Raw genomic sequence first — 16549 nt, forward strand, 5'->3', positions numbered from 1 at the left:
AAAGAAACCATAATACTCTAATAAAATGACAACATAATAATTATATTTTAAAAATATAACGTTTTTCTTTTGCTTTCCTAAGGCTTTTTCTAGTTCCTAAAAGCACTTCCTGGACCCAACTGACATTTCTCTAAAATTGAGGATTAATTTTTTTTTTTTTTTTTTTTTAAATTGAGGATTATAAACTAACTTGTAAGGCCTCTCTATAAACCTTGTGTGTTGAACTGCTGCCATCTGCTGGCTTCTGACAAAATCTCAAGGTCAGACAATGTGATTTCCTTCCTTAGTCCCAAATAACTTTCTCTCTGACCATAATAGTGGTTAGCACAGATTTAACAAGGTGAGGTATCTGTAAACCAGCCACAGCAAAAGAACCTGAGACTTGTGCATGTGTGCCTTTGACTCAACGAAGAAAAGAAAAAGAAAGAAAGAAAGAAAGAAAGAAAGAAAGAAAGAAAGAGAAAGAAAGAAAGAGAAAGAAAGAAAAAAATAAGACAATAAAATGGGTATTAGAACAACTTCTGTGCTTAAGAAAAAAGCCAATGTGTAACCAATGGCCAACTCTCTCCACCTGCCCCCAACACAGAAGTTCAAAATACAAGCCAGTTTCCTTTTTGCTAATTAGAAAAATATTAAGAAATAAGTGTGGTATTTTTCTACACCACAAATACAGAGTTTCTCAAAACTTGGTCATTAGACCACAAGCAAAATCATCTGAGGTCCTTAATAAAAATACAGATTCCCTGACCATGACCAACCTGACATACTGAATCTGAATCTTTAAGAACTATAGCCTGAAATTAGCTTTTGTTTTTATCATTTACTTCAAGTGATTTTGATGACTAATACAGTTTGAAAAACAAAGACAAAAGCTAAATTTATTTATTTATTTATTTATTTATTTATTTATTTATTTATTTATTTATTATAGACACACACACACACACACACACACACACACAAAGGCAGAGACACAGGAGGAAGGAGAAGCAGGCTCCATGCCGGGAGCCCGACGCGGGACTTGATCCCGGGACTCCAGGATTGGGCCCTGGGCCAAAGGCAGGTGCTAAACTGCTGAGCCACCCAGGGATCCCCAACAAAAGCTAAATTAAGCAGAAAACAAACTAAAATACCTCAGATGTGGTTCTTTAAAAATAAAATAATAAAAATACCCTTCTAAAGTTTGATTAAGGAAAAAATATTGAGGAAAAAGAGAGAGAAGATAATCTCAGGCAAATTTACAGGAATAAATGTAAAAGCCTAAGAAATTAACAATTTTTCTTAGCAAAAAAATAATTATAAAATTACCAAAAAAACAGAGTTTGACTAAAACAATTACAAATAAAATAAATTGGACAGGTAACTAGAAGACTGCAACTGAAAAGAACAAAAGGATATAAAATAGGTCCAAAGAGCATCTTTATTTAACATACAAGAAACAAATCATCCCAGTCTTAAACTGTTCCAGTTCCAGAAAGCTCTCTAATTCCTTTCCTTAAAGCATGCAAAACTTTAATGAAAATCTGACAGATATCACCAAAAACAAAATTAAAAAACAATATTAATTTGTGAAAATAAATACAAATATACGATACACATAACATATAAAATATGTGTTAATCAACTTTATGCTATCAGTAAGGCTCTGGTCAACAGTAAGCTATTAAGTTGTACTTTTCTACTGCAAATTTTCTACTGTGCAATGGGGGGAGGGGCTTAGCACTCAGATTCCCAGTATTGTTCAAGGGTCAATTGTCATTCATATTCTGTTGTGAATTAATAAGCTAGAAGAGACTTTATTTTGTATGCTGCAGTATTCCCAGTGCCTATGACAATGTGTAACATATAGTTAGGTATTCAGTACATATTTTGAAGGTTGAATGAATAGTATGAATTAGACTATGTGACTAAGTTAGGCTCTCTAAGTCAATATTCTTAGAGAATTTCCAGATTTTAGATTTGTCTTCCTAACAAGCAAAACATAACAGAATCTAAAAAACATAAGCCCTTAAATTTAAAAGACACAATAAAATGCAAATTATGCATATATAGCATATGGACATGTATAATCATGTATACAGAATACACTGCACATGTATGCATAAAGGTCATTTGACTCATAGGTACACACTATCCAAGTAGATAGGAGTGTACGTGTATACTGCATCCTTAATGAGCCCAAAGGTAAAGAGAGACTAAACTAAATAAGGAACTATAACTAGTTATTCTAAGATGTCCATAAAAGCCTGAGTATAGGTCAGAAATAGGGATCAAAAACATTAATCTTTACCCTGATTCCATTCAAATAAGCTATCTTAATAAAATTACAGTATTTGATTTCCTGTGAAAACTTTCCAATGGGAGAAGAAAACTATATTCAGTCCATACTGATTATAGTATTTCAAATGCTATCATTACACTTTCATTCCACATTTCCAATCAATCTTGTGATTTAAATTGGTATTAATATACCAAATCATGATTACCAACAAGTGAACTGATAAAACCAACCTTCTGGCCCAAAACTGTGACCCTATCCACACCCCTCTCCCAAGCCAAGCACTGCACTAAAATAAAAGAATCAATCTTTCTTTTTAACATTTCTCTTTGCGGGGATCCCTGGGTGGCTCAGCTGTTTAGCGCCTGCCTTTGGCCCAGGGTGCGATCCTGGAGTCCCGGGATCGAGTCCCGCGTTGGGCTCCCGGCATGGAGCCTGCTTCTCCCTCCTCCTGTGTCTCTGCCTGTCCCTCTCTCTCTCTCTCTCTCTCTGTCTATCATAAATAAATAAATAAATCTTAAAAAAAAAAACATCTCTCTTTGCTTTACACAGAATAATATTACTGTTCCTCTGCCCTTCAAAACCTGGCCTCTGCCCACCTTGCCATCATCCTCACCAACCATAGACTACATACTACTGGTCTTTCCATACATACTCTGTGTTTCAGCAAATCAATCTAGAGTACCTGTAATGCACACACATGCCTGTGGAAGTTTGCTGAATACACCTCCTAAGTGATGTGCAGCACAACTGCATCAATCTGCATAGCAACTAGTTGATCCTTCAAAATTCTACTCCGGTAACATGTTCTCTGAAAGTTCTCTGAACACTTCATCTTTCAACATTTATCATTTCCTCCTCCACACTATGTCTGAATCTTATCCCTACTTCCACTGTTACATGTTATCATGTGTTTATTTGTTTATGTGGCTACTAAGCACATAATGGCATTCAATAAATGTTTGTGGAAGAAAAATAAATATTTATCATTCAGTAAATAATCTCAACAAACCAAAGACTCATGCCTGAACCTGAACAAGAAATACAAGGAAGATCCTACAAAGAATGCAAAGCCAGGGCACCTGGGTAGCTCAGTTGGTTAAGCGGCTAGCTCTTGATTTCTGCTCAGAGCATGATCTCAGGGTTCTGGGATCAAGCTCTAGGTAGGGCTCTGTGCTCAGCAGGAAGTTGGCTTGAAGAGTCTCACTCTTCCTCTGCCCCCCTCCCATGCGCATGCACGCTCACTCTTTCTCTCTCTCTCTCTTTTTTTTTTAATATTTTATTTATTATGAGAGACACAGAGAGAGAGGCAGAGACACAGGCAGAGGGAGAAGCAGGCTCCATGCAGGGAGCCCGATGTGGGACTCGATCCCGGGACCTCAGGATCACGACCTGAGCTGAAGGCAGACGCTCAACCACTGAGCCACCCAGGCATCCTGCTCACTCTTTCTCAAATAAATGAATCAGTGAATGAATGCAAAGTCAATTCCAAAGGATAAGAACAAACTTCAAACAGGTGTTATTATTTCAACAATTATGCTGACCGAGCCTCCTGCTGGGCGGCAGGATTATAGAAATATAAGAAAAACCCAGGGCCTAGATCAAGGGTTGGCAAACTACAGTCAATAAGCTAAATCCAAGTAATGTTATTTTTATAAAGTTTTACTGGAATGCCGTCACACTCATTCATTTACATATTGTCTAATGCTGTTTTCACACTACTAAAGTAAAACTGAGCAGTTGTGACATAAGACTGTCTAGCCTACAAACACTAAAATATTAATTATCTGGCCCTATGCAGAAAAGGTCTACCAGCCCCTGGCCTAGAAGGAATTCAAAGTCCACACAGATCTGAGAGCCAATGGTTTGAATATTCCAGGAGGAACAAAGGGAGGATGTCAAGGAAAGCTTACTAGATGAGATGCTTTGCTGAGACTTAAGTAAACATTGGGAGGCAACCTGACACAGAACTAAGAAAGAACGTACCAAGTAGAGTTAATCACATGGGAAACTGGCTGAGGGTAACAGGATACAGGGCATCTCTTGGGAACTGTAAGACTTTGGTATTGCTGGGGTATGGGGTACAAAATGGTAAAACAAAGATTGGAGATAAGGGCACCATAAACTGCATATACCAAGATGAAGAGTTTGTATTTTTAAAATATACATCACAGGGTGCCTGGGTGGCTCAGTGTGTAGGCGTCCAACTCTTGGTTACAGCTCAGGTCATGGTCTCAGGGTCGTGAGATTGAGCCCCATGTCTGCCTCTGCACTCAGTGTAGAATCTGCTTGAGATTCTCTCTCTCTCTGCTCCTCCCCTGCTTGTGCTCACATGTGCATGCTCTCCTTCAAATAAATAAATAAAATCTTTAAAATATATGTATATACACACACACTTTGGGCTTACACTTCCAAAAAAAAAAAAAAAAAAAAAAAAAAAAAAAACCAGACACACAGAAAAAACAAACCACCTCTGGAAGGACATATAGGAAACTAATAAAAAGAATTACAAGGGATGCCTGCGGTGGCTCAGGGTATGATCCTGGCATTCTGGGATGGAGTCTCACATCAGGATGCCCATGGGGAGAGCCTGCTTTTCCCTCTGCCTAGGTCTCTACCTCTCTGTGTCTCTCATGAATAGATAATTAAATAATCTTAAAAAAATTACAAGAAAACACAAATAAATGGGAAGATATTTCATTCTCATGGATTGGAAGGACCAATATTATTAAAATGTTCATATTACCCAAAGCAATCCTCAGATTCAATGCAATCCCTATCAAAATTCCAATGGCATTTTTCAGAAAAATACAACAATCCTTGAATTTGCACAGAACCACAAAAGACTCCAAAAAGCTAAAGCAAGGACACCTGGGTGGCTCAGTGGTTGGGCGTCTGCCTTTGGCTCAGGTTGTGATCTCCAGGCCCCGAGATCAAGTTCCGCATCAGGCTCCCTACAGGGAGCCTGCTTCTCCTTCTGCCTATGTCTCAGCATGTCTCATAAATAAATATATAAAGTTTATTTATTTTTGCTTTAAAAACAAAAGTCAAACAAAACCAAAAAGCTAAAGCAATCTTGAGAAAGAAGAAGAAAGCTGGAGGCATCATGTTCCCTGATTTCAAACTACTTTACCAAACTATGTTTATCAAAACAGTATGGAATTCAATACCAATGGAACAGAATAGAATCCAGAAATAAAATCACACATATATGATCAATTAATGTACAACAAAGGAGCCAAGAATATACAATAGGGAAAGGACAGTCTCTTCAATAAATGGTGCTGGGAATATATTGGCAAATCAAACTTCAATAAAACAAAACAAAACAAACTAGTGCTGGGAAAACCAGACAGCCACATGCAAAAGAATGAAACTGGACCACTATCTTATACCATACACAAAAATAAACTCAAAATAGGTTACAGACTTAAATGTAAGACCTGAAGCCATAAAACTCCCAAAAGAAAATATAGGTGGTAAACTCCTTGACGTTGGTCTTAACGATAATTTTTTGAATCTGATACAAAAGAAAAGGCAATAAAAACAAAAATAAACAAATAGAACTACATCAAACTAAAAAAGCTTCTGCAGAGCAGAAGAAATGATCAACAAAATGAAAAGTCAACCTAGGAAATGAGAGAAAATATTTGCAAATCATATACCTAATAAGACATCCAAAATATAAAAAGAACTTATACAATTAGCAACTGCACCAAAGACCCCCACAAATTACCTGATTAAAAAATGGGCAGAGGAACTGAACAGACATTTTTTTCAAAGAGGATAACATAGATGGCCGACAGGTACATGAAAAGATGCTCAATACCACTACTCCAGGAAAATGCAAATCAAAATCACAATGAGATTATCACCTCACACCTGACAGAACGTCTATTATCAAAAAGACAAGAAGTAAGAAGTGTTGGAGAGGATGTAGAGAAAAGGAAATCCTCGTGCACTGTAGGTAGGAACATAAACTGGTGAAGCCACTGTGGAAAACAGTATAGAGGTTCCTCAAGAAATTTAAAATACAATTACTATATGACCCAGTGATTCCTCTTCTGGCTATTTATCTGAAGAAAATAAAAACACTAACTTGAAAAGATATATGTACCCCTATGTTAACTGCAGCATTATTTACAATAGCCAAAATATTTACAAAAAAAACAAACAAAAAAACACCTAAGTCTCCATCAATAGATGAAGGGATAAAGAAAACGTGTTATATACACAATGCAGTATCATTTAGCCATAAAAAGGAATGAAATCCTGCAATTTTTTTTGTTTTGTTTTTTACAGGTTTTATTTATTCATGAGAGAGAGAGAGAGAGAGAGAGAGAGAGAGAGATGCAGAGACACAGGCAGAGGGAGAAGCAGGCTCCATGCAGGGAGCCTGACATGGGACTCGATCCAGGGTTTCCAGGATCACGCCCTGGACTGAAGGCGGTGCTAAACCGCTGAGCCACCCAGGCTGCCAAATCCTGCCATTTGCAACAACATGGATACACCTTGAGGGCACTGTGCTAACATGAAATGAGTCAGAGAAAGAAAAATATGGTATGATCTCACTTAGTATGTGGAATCTTAAAAAAAAAAAAAAAAATCAGATGATTCTGTAGATGCAATCCAGAACCATACTAGAACGAGCAGGGAATAGTTAGGAAGCTATTATTATACTACTGACTGTTTAAAGCAAATACACTAGCAATCTGTTGTGGAGTTTACAACATATGAAGTAAAATATAGGACAACAATAGCTTGAAGAGTATAAGAGAAGTAAAAGAATATATGTTATTATAAAGTTTTTATAGTAAAATAATATTAATTAGAGGCAAACTATAAGTTAAGAATAAATACTATAAACTGTACATTAATCATTAAAAAATAACAATACAAACAGGTTTAGATAAAAGCCAAAAGAGAAAATTAAATGGAACTTTAAGAAAATTTGCTTAATACAAAAATAGGTAGGAACAGAGAAAGACACAAAGAACATGGGACAAACTGAAAAGAAAGCAAAATGGTAACATAAACCCAACCATATCAGTAATTACATTAAACATAAATGTACTAAACCCTTCAATTAAAGGACAGATTGTCATACAAGACCCAACTATATGCTGTTTACAAGAGACACACTTTAAAAATAACGACACTGTCATGTCAGGATAGCTGAGTGGTCTAAGACGTTAGATTAAAAACAACACTGATAAACTGAAAGAAAAAGGATAGAAAAAAATGAATATCACTAATAAAAAAAAAAGCCAGTACAACTATATTTATGTAAGATTTCAAGACGAAAATCATTCCCAGAGATAAAGAGGGGCATTTCATAATGCTAAAAGGACAAATCCATAGCAGACAAAATGTTTGTGCCACAAATAACACAATTAAAAATATAAAAAGAGGGACGCCTTTGTGGCTCAGTGGTTGAGCATTTGCCTTCAGCTTAGGGCATGATCCTGGGCTCCTGAGTCCCACGTTGGGCTCCCTGTGGGGAGTATGTCTCTCCCTCTGCCTATGTCTCTGCCTTTCTGTGTGTCTCTCATGAATAAACCAAAAAAAAAATCTTAAAAACACACACATATATATATATATATATATATATATATATATATATATATATATATAAAGAATTAAAAGGAAAAAACCCACTGTCATAGTGAGGGGTAATATTTCACATTAGAAAAAAACAGACATGAACAGTTAACATCAATATTGATCTATAAAACCCATATATATAATGATGATATAATGATGGGCAAAGAGCACAGAATCTACCCTCTTGGTACTCATGATTCAGTGAGGAAATGGACATTAGTCAAATAATCACATAATATATAATGAAACTGTAATAAATGTTGGAAAGAAAAATTACTGGGTAGTTGTTCATTGGTGGGAGTTGAGGGAAATACTTAAATGTAACAGGAACAAAGGGAAAAATTAAAACTGAATTAAACAGAATGTACCCTTACATAGATTAATAATAGGAAGGATTCCATATATTAAAGATTTGTGTACCTCAATTCTCTGGATATCAGATTAAGAATGAAAATTAAGAATCAAACTTTTGGAAAATCCTAATATTACAGATATTTTTCTTACCAGCATCACTGTTAAATTCATAACTCTTCCAAGGTTATCAATGTAGTAGACACTGTCTTGATACCATGAATCACAGTGTAGGTAATTATACATTCCAAAAGCATGCATGTGTTCCAGTGTATATTGATCATCTCGAAGTTTTACTTCTGCCACAGCTGAAATATAAGAAAAATAAAAATAAACATCACAGAGTTCGTCTCAGATTACTTCTTTCCACAGAATGCTTACAAGGTGAAGAAATCACATAATGCTAATCACAAAGCCCTTCCAGACATAGTCACCATATTATTCATTCTAAAACAATTTCTAGGCACTGTGTATAGAGGATAAACGATGAATAAAACTGAATGATCCCTGACAATGGCCATTAAAGACAGGGATTTTCATGCCATTATCTTCTTTTCTTTTAGGTACTTCTTCCTTGTAATTACGAATAAAAAGAACAGGGAAACTCTAAAATTGAAGATATCCTGTCTTTTGGGTAAATATTAAGTATTTTATAGAGAATTTTTATAGTTTTTAAGATGCTTTTACCTCTATTATAGCTCATTCATTTTTTTTACAACACATTAAGAAATAAAGAGAATGTTTTTATTATTTCATTACACAATTATGGAAATAACTGTAAGCACAAATGGTGATTTCTCCAATGTCTTATCACATCTTTCCCAAGGGTACAGAACAAAATATTCTACCTGGAATAGAAACAAGGTTTCCTAGTTAAAGAACAGTGTTTTCCACTAGGATATTAGCAATTTCCATAATTTTATTTTACTTTTATCCGCCTTTATTGTGATATAATTGGCATATAACATTGTACAAGTTTAAGGTGTACAAGATAATGACTTGATATATGAACATACTGTGAAATGATTACCATAGTAAGTTAATGAACACATCACCTCATAGTTATTTTTTTCTTATGATAAGAACTTTTAAGAGCTACTGTCGAGACGCCTAGGTGGCTCAGTGGTTGAGCATCTGCCTTTAGCTAAGGGTGTGATCCCAGGGTCCCTCTGCCTCTGTCTCTACCTGTGTTCCTCAGAATAAAGAAATAAAATCTTAAAAAAATAAAATAAAAAAAAAAGATCTACTCTCTTAGCTACTTTCATAAATTTAACCTATTAAATGTCTATTAAATGATCTATTTAATCTATTAAATGATCTCTGCTTCCCATTCTTTCTTCCCCACACATCCAGATAGGAACCTTATAGTTCAGGGTTGTCCATAGCTTAGAATTTATTTCCTCTCTGACAGGAAAAGCATAAGTAAATTATGCTGGGCTAACACCTTACCTTAATATAAAACTCAATTTACTGTAAATAAAAGAAATTTTAAAAACCCTCAACCTACTATATTCTAATTTCAAGTATTTTTTTCCATAATGTTCCTCTGTTCCAACTTCTATTACCTGTTTTATATTCATTCAGTGATTTATTCAGCAATATTTCAATAGGCACCAATGATATACTGAGCAAAGAGCACAGACTCTACCCTCTTGGTACTCATGATGCAGTGAGAAAATGGACATTAGTCAAATATAATCACATAATATATAATGAAACTGTAATAAAGGTTGGAAAGAAAAATTACTGGGTACCATGTAATGAAACAGCACTGGGTACTCATCTATGGAGTGGGGGAATTGATAAAAGTTTCAGAAATATGAGCCCAGCTAGAAAGCATAAAACAGAGTTACCTTATGAAGAAATATACCTACACACACACACACACACATACACACACGCACACACACACACAGAACGAAAAGCAGGCAAAGTAGGAGGAAAAACTGGTGTTTGAAGAACCAAAAGAAGGCCAAACTGTCTGAAATACAAAGCACCATGAAGATCTGTACAAGAAAAGGCTACAGATAAACAAAGCTAGAAAACTGGGCAGGAGTTGGATCCTGAAAGGCCTCATCTTTATCAATAAACAATGTAATTCATTTAAGTTTTTTAAGCAGGAGAGTAAAGTTCAGATTTGAATTTATAAAAGATTACTTGTAACTACAACACGTAAAACAGACTGAAGCAAAGCAAGGTAAAATCCAGTGTAAATATTAATAAAAGGAAATTCACTAAAAATACAGTGGAGAGGCTAGGAGGCTGAACCCTAGCACTCAACATCAATTATAGGAAGAACTGTTAATTACAGACCCCAACAGAAGAATATTCAATAGGAAAGAATCATCAATTACAGGCTGCCACAGGGAAAAGATGTACATTGCATTTCCTACAAGAAATGGGACTACACTGCAATTTAGCTAGGGAGAATTCAACATTACCCTGTACTCTTGCTTTTCTCCAGTGAACTTTCATTCTAAACAACCCCTCCCAACTTCTTCCATCTTCACCATAAAATAACATCCCTCTCCTTTCTTTGCTGGGCTTGCTGATGGTTTTACTGCAGCTTGCAGGTCCCGAATTCCAATTCTCTAATATTCCAAACAAATCCATTTTGTTGATAAAATAACTTGGCCAATTTTATTTTTAAGGTTAATACCAGGAAGATCCATTAGGAGGTTATTGCAGTCATCTTGGTAAAGGATGCCTGACTGAAGTTTGGAGGCATCTCAGGGGTAAAATCGTAATTTTATTATGGATCTGATGAAGGCTGAAGAAACTGCTACTTATAATTCAAGGAAGTATTTATTTTATAAGGAACACTTAGAAATACATATTCCACTGATTAGGAGAGAAGCAACATCAATTCTTGGTTTTCTAGCACCACGGTGTGGATGAAATTCAATACTGCAAGAAATGTGCATGGTAACATAATAGCCCAAAGTACTAATAGTAGAGAATGATTCAACAAATACATTTTCTTCATATTTGTGCCAAAGACCCTGGGCAATCACAAACAAGCCAGAGGCGTCTTATCCCTCTGCCTTATTACAAATTCTCATCTGTGAACCTATGGTTCTGGAAAACCATTGTTAGGTGACTGTGATATAGTCTAAGTCTTTTGTTGTTGCGTTCCAACAAGATAATCTACTAAATTATTAGGACACAGAAATGAACATAGGGCATATTACACACTTAATATTTTGTAAAAGCTTGTTAGTGCATAGAAAAAGCTGCATCTCTGGCCTCAAATGAGAAAGTTAAAGTTTTCATTGGATTTTTCATGTCAACCATCTTCAGTTTATAAAAGGAGAGGCAGAACCGAAAGGAAAAAGCAGTGTCCATAATGTAATGAACTTAACCACTGGCGGAGCTCTGTTGTAGAGCCTCCTAAGAAAGGAGGCAGAGCGCAGGGAGTCTCAAATCTCTGCTGGGATCTTGGAGATGGTGGAAGAAGAGAAATCTCTTTAACAGAAGACTAAGGGACACCTGGGTGGCTCAGCAATTGAGCACCTGCCTTTGGCTCAGGGCATGATCCTGGGGTCCCAGGACCAAGTCCCACATCAGGCTCCCTGCATGGAGGCTGCTTCTCCCTCTGCCTATGTCTCTGCCTCTCTCTGTGTGTCTCTCATGAATAAATAAATAAAATCTTTTAATAAAAAAAAAAAAGGCAACAAGGCCATAGTACTAAATATTTTACTATTTAATATTATCTTGCAATGGAAATAAAAGAGCTTTGCTGGAAAATCTTTTTCTTTTAGTCTTTTAAAAAGAACTTAGGGTCCAACAACAAGAAGAAGGTCTTCCTTAATCTTTACCTAAATTTCTTATAAAACATATATGAAACCTCAAAAACTTATAGTTTCTCATGTGCAAATTATTTATTGAAGGTCTACTACATGTACCGTGCTTGGCATTGAGCATACATATAAATATATAGTAAATACAAAACAGAGATGATCCTTGTAATGGTATTAACAATGGTTACAATTACTGCTTCTTGTCCCTTCAAAATATATTGTTATGTAGAACAATATGAAATTGCCAATATTCAACACTTTTGACACCAATTAAATATGATTCATTCTAATACCTATAGCAAAGTACAATAGTTTTAAAAAAGTGGAGGTAGAGGTAAAGAACATTAAAATGTTAACTTACAAAGGCCACTTCTTAGACCATTTCTTTTCGCCTAGTTCCTGAGCTTGCTATTTGCATATAAAGACATAAAATAAGAGTTCAGTAGCCCGCCAACCCCCTTATCTGCAACCAGATAGTACTAAGTCCTATATATACTGTTTTTACCTATACATACCTACCAATAATAAAGTCTAATTTATAAATTAGGCCTACTTAGAAATTAACAATAACTAATAATAAAATAGAACAATTATAGCAATATACTCTCATAAAAGTTACATGAAGGTGGTCTCTCTCAAATATTTTATTGACTCACCTTTCTTCTGGTGATGGGAGATGATAAAATGCCTACGTGATGACAAGAAGTGAGGGGAATGACATAGGTATTGTGATGTAGTGTTAGGCTACTACTTATCTTTTGACAATACATCAGGAGGAGGATCATCTGCTTCTGCACCACAGCTGACATGGGTAACTCAAACTGCAGATAGCAAAACTAAAACTGTGGATAGGGTATAACTACTGTACAAGTCTGTGTTACGAGTTTTGTAACAAGATTTACAGAACAAAAGAACTGAATTTGGAGCACTACTCCCACTAACCTATTTTATATAATGTTTCTGCACAAATTAACATGGTCATCTACCTCTCTACCCCATATTTTCTACCCTAAGTGCAGATAGAAATTTTACAGTTAACTCTACACAAATCCAATAATTACATAGCTCTTTTCACCCTTTACCCTGACTATAGCCCAACTCTTCACCAGCTTTTAATCTCCTTCCTCTGAAGAAAATAGCCCAAAGAGACCACACAGATTAGAAAAAGGATGAGCTCTAGAGTCAGCTTGGTCACTGTCAAGTAGTTTTATTAAGTTACTAGCCTTTCTATCCCATCTCCTCATCTTCAATGAAAATTAGTAATACTTGTCCTAAAAAATTATTGACAAGCTTAATCTTAAAACATGTAAAGTACTTGCTATATAACACACAGAAGAAAATCAACTGTTGATTTTCTTGTTTCTCTTCTCCTGTCCAAGGTTAATTCTCACACAGTTGTTTACTATTCCATTCTCTTCTACCTCTTCTAGAATAAGAGGAAAGTGTTGGGCATTCACACAAGGCTGGAAACCATGACTGTTCCAACAGATAGAATGAAGAAAATACCTAAATTCATGAGATAATGGGTAGAGTACACAGAAAACTTTTGTTGCATTAGTGGGGAATATTAGCCCTAGACGGAGCACTGCTCCAGACCAGCCTACCGAATCATAAAACACTAAATGAATAATCTGTTTCCAGTAACTCAATTGCATCCCAGAATAAAGTTGAATATTTATAAGAACACAAATCTATCTTCCAGCCAACGTAAAATTCAGTTTCTAGCATCCAGTCAAATATTACTGGGCAGGCAAAAAGGAAAAAAACACAAAACTGATGATGAAGAGACCAATCAATCAATAGAAGCTCAACATAACTGACAAAGAAGTTATAATAAGCAGAACAGAACATTTAAAGTTATTAAAGTATATTCCATACATTCAAAACAATAGACATGAAAATACAAAAAAGATGAAAATAATATCCAAGATAAAAAATACACATAATGGGATTAACAACAGATTAGATATTGCAAAAGAAAAGATTAATGAAAGTAAAACCATGAAAATAGAAATTACCCAAAATAAGACACAGGAAAAAAAGAATGTTTGAAAAAACATACAAATCAGGAGCGCTGATGAACTGGGATCAATTTCCGGCAACCTAAAAATGGGCAACCGGATTATTAAAAAAAAATTTTTTTTTAAATAATGGCTGAATACTTTCCAAACTTTAAAACTATTAAGACTCATGAAGAAAACCACAGCAAGGCACAACATAATCGAACTGCTTAAAACCAATATAAAAGAGAAAAAACACATCATGTAAAAATAATAAAGATTGGAAAACACCAGATTTCTCATCAGAAACAATAACAAGAAAAGTAACAGGCAACATCTTTAAAGACCAGTTGACCTTAGAATCACACAAAGGTTAGGAGCACTGACCTGTGGCACATTCAAAAATCCACATATATCTTTTGACTGTCTATAAACTAAACTATTAACAGCCTACTATTGATCAGAAATTTCACCAATAACACAGTTAACATATATTTCTGTATATTATATACTGTGTTTTTACAATAAAGCTAGAAAAAAGAACATGCTATTAAGATAATCATAAGGAAAATACTTTTACAGTAATGTACTACTATTTATTGAAAAAAATTCCACATATAAGTGGACCTGAATATTTCAATTCCACATTATTCAAGGGTCAAATGTATTGAAAAAAGAAAACATATCAATATAGAATCCTACACAGGGCATTTAAAAATGTCTCTCTTTTTTAAAGATTTTATTTATTTACTAACAAGAGACACAGAGAGAGGCAGAGACGTAGGCAGAGGGAGAAGCGGACTCCCTGTGGGAAGCCTGATGCAGGACTCGATCCCAGGACCCGGGGATCATGACCTGAGACAAAGACAGACACTTAACCACTGAGCCACCCAGGAGTCCCAAAAGTATCTTTTGAAAACACAAATACAACATAAAGGCCAGAAGAAAGAAACAAGTATTCTATTTTAGGGTGTTATATTACAAGTGGTGTAAAATTATTTGAATGTATTACGTAATAAGTTAAAGATGTATATAACCTTAACCCTAAAGCAACCAGTAAAATAACAAAGAGTGATAAAAATGATTTCATAAGACGGGCTTCCAGCATGGAGCCTGCTTCTCCTCTGCCTCAATTTCTCTCTCCCTCTCTCTCATAAATAAATAAAATCTTAAAAAAAATGATTTCATAAGAAAATAATCCAAAAGAAGGTATAAAAAATGGAATGAAAAATTAGGAAAAAAAGGGGAAAATTTCATCTTCCCAAAGACTAGATAGGACAAACAGAATATCCATAGCAAGATGAAAGACCTAAACTAACAAAATCAATAATCACATCAAATGTAAATAGTCTAATTAAAAGGTAGAGATTGTCAGGTTGAATAAAAAAAGACTCAACTATTTCTGCCAATAGTATATACATGTTAAATACTAAAACACAAACAGGTTAAAAGTTAAAAGATGGAAATAAATACATACGTAAGATTTAGCTAAAGAAAGCTTGAGTGACTATTTTAATATCAGATAAGGTTTCAGAGTAAAGAATATCAACAAGGATAAAGAAGGTTATTCCTTAATAATACGGGTGTCAATTTATTAAAAGGACATGATAAAGTGTTTATGCAACATAACAGAGCTTTAAAACATATGAAGCATGGGCAGCCCGGGTGGCTCAGCGGTTTGGTGCTAGATGGTGATCCCGGAGACCCGGGGTCAGGTCCCGCGTCAGGCTCCCTGCATGGAGCCTGCTTCTCCCTCTGCCTGTGCCTGTGTCTCTGCCTCTCTCTCTCTCCTCTCTGTGTTTCTCATGAATAAATAAATCTTTAAAAAATATAAATAAATAAAATAAGATAAAATAAAATAAAATAAAATAAAATAAAATAAAATAAAATAAAATAAAATAAAATATATGAAGTAAAAACTGACAATACTGAAAAGAAAAAAAATCCACAATGATAGCCAGAGGTTTCAATATCCCTCTCTCACACAAGCATGAACTAAAAGTAATTATGCTGAGTAAAAGTGAGACAAAAAAGAGTACATACTGTATAATTCCATGTATATAAAACTCTAGAAAATGCAAACTAATTTATAATGACGGAGAGCACAGCAACAGTTGCTTGGGATTAAAGTGGAGGAACAGCGGGCTAGTTACAAAGGGCACTGGAAGTTTTGAGGAAGAAAACAAAGTTTAATATCTTGATTATGGTGAGGACTTCAGGAGTAGTGTGTATATATTTTAAAACTTGCCAACGTGTACACTTAAATACATGCAGTTTATTATCAATTATCCTAATAAGCCTATTTAATATGTGTGATATAAAATCACTTATTAATCACCAGGCATGCTCCAGCCCTTTCAAAGTAAAGCACTTAAATATGGACATTAGAACCATCGCTAACAAAACCAATAATCTTAAAAGAGAAAATAGACATTGAATGCTACAATGTATGATAAAGTCTATGATCAGGTATAATAGGAAAACAGACTACAGATTCTAATTTATACAGATTCTGT

General features: G+C 35.0%; 1 protein-coding gene across 2 annotated transcripts in view; it reads right to left on the reverse strand.

Annotated features, from left to right (window-relative positions):
- The window catches only part of NUDCD1 (NudC domain containing 1), an 82214-nt gene that overhangs the window by 61176 nt on the left and 4489 nt on the right, over nucleotides 1-16549 (reverse strand). For both annotated transcript variants that reach the window (XM_077846988.1, XM_077846990.1), the window contains exon 2: nucleotides 8387-8541. In XM_077846988.1, the coding sequence (XP_077703114.1) occupies nucleotides 8387-8541 (155 nt within the window). The remainder of the gene's footprint in view (nucleotides 1-8386; nucleotides 8542-16549) is intronic.

The sequence above is a fragment of the Canis aureus genome, chromosome 14 (assembly GCF_053574225.1).
Source record: "Canis aureus isolate CA01 chromosome 14, VMU_Caureus_v.1.0, whole genome shotgun sequence".
Taxonomy (NCBI): domain Eukaryota; kingdom Metazoa; phylum Chordata; class Mammalia; order Carnivora; family Canidae; genus Canis; species Canis aureus.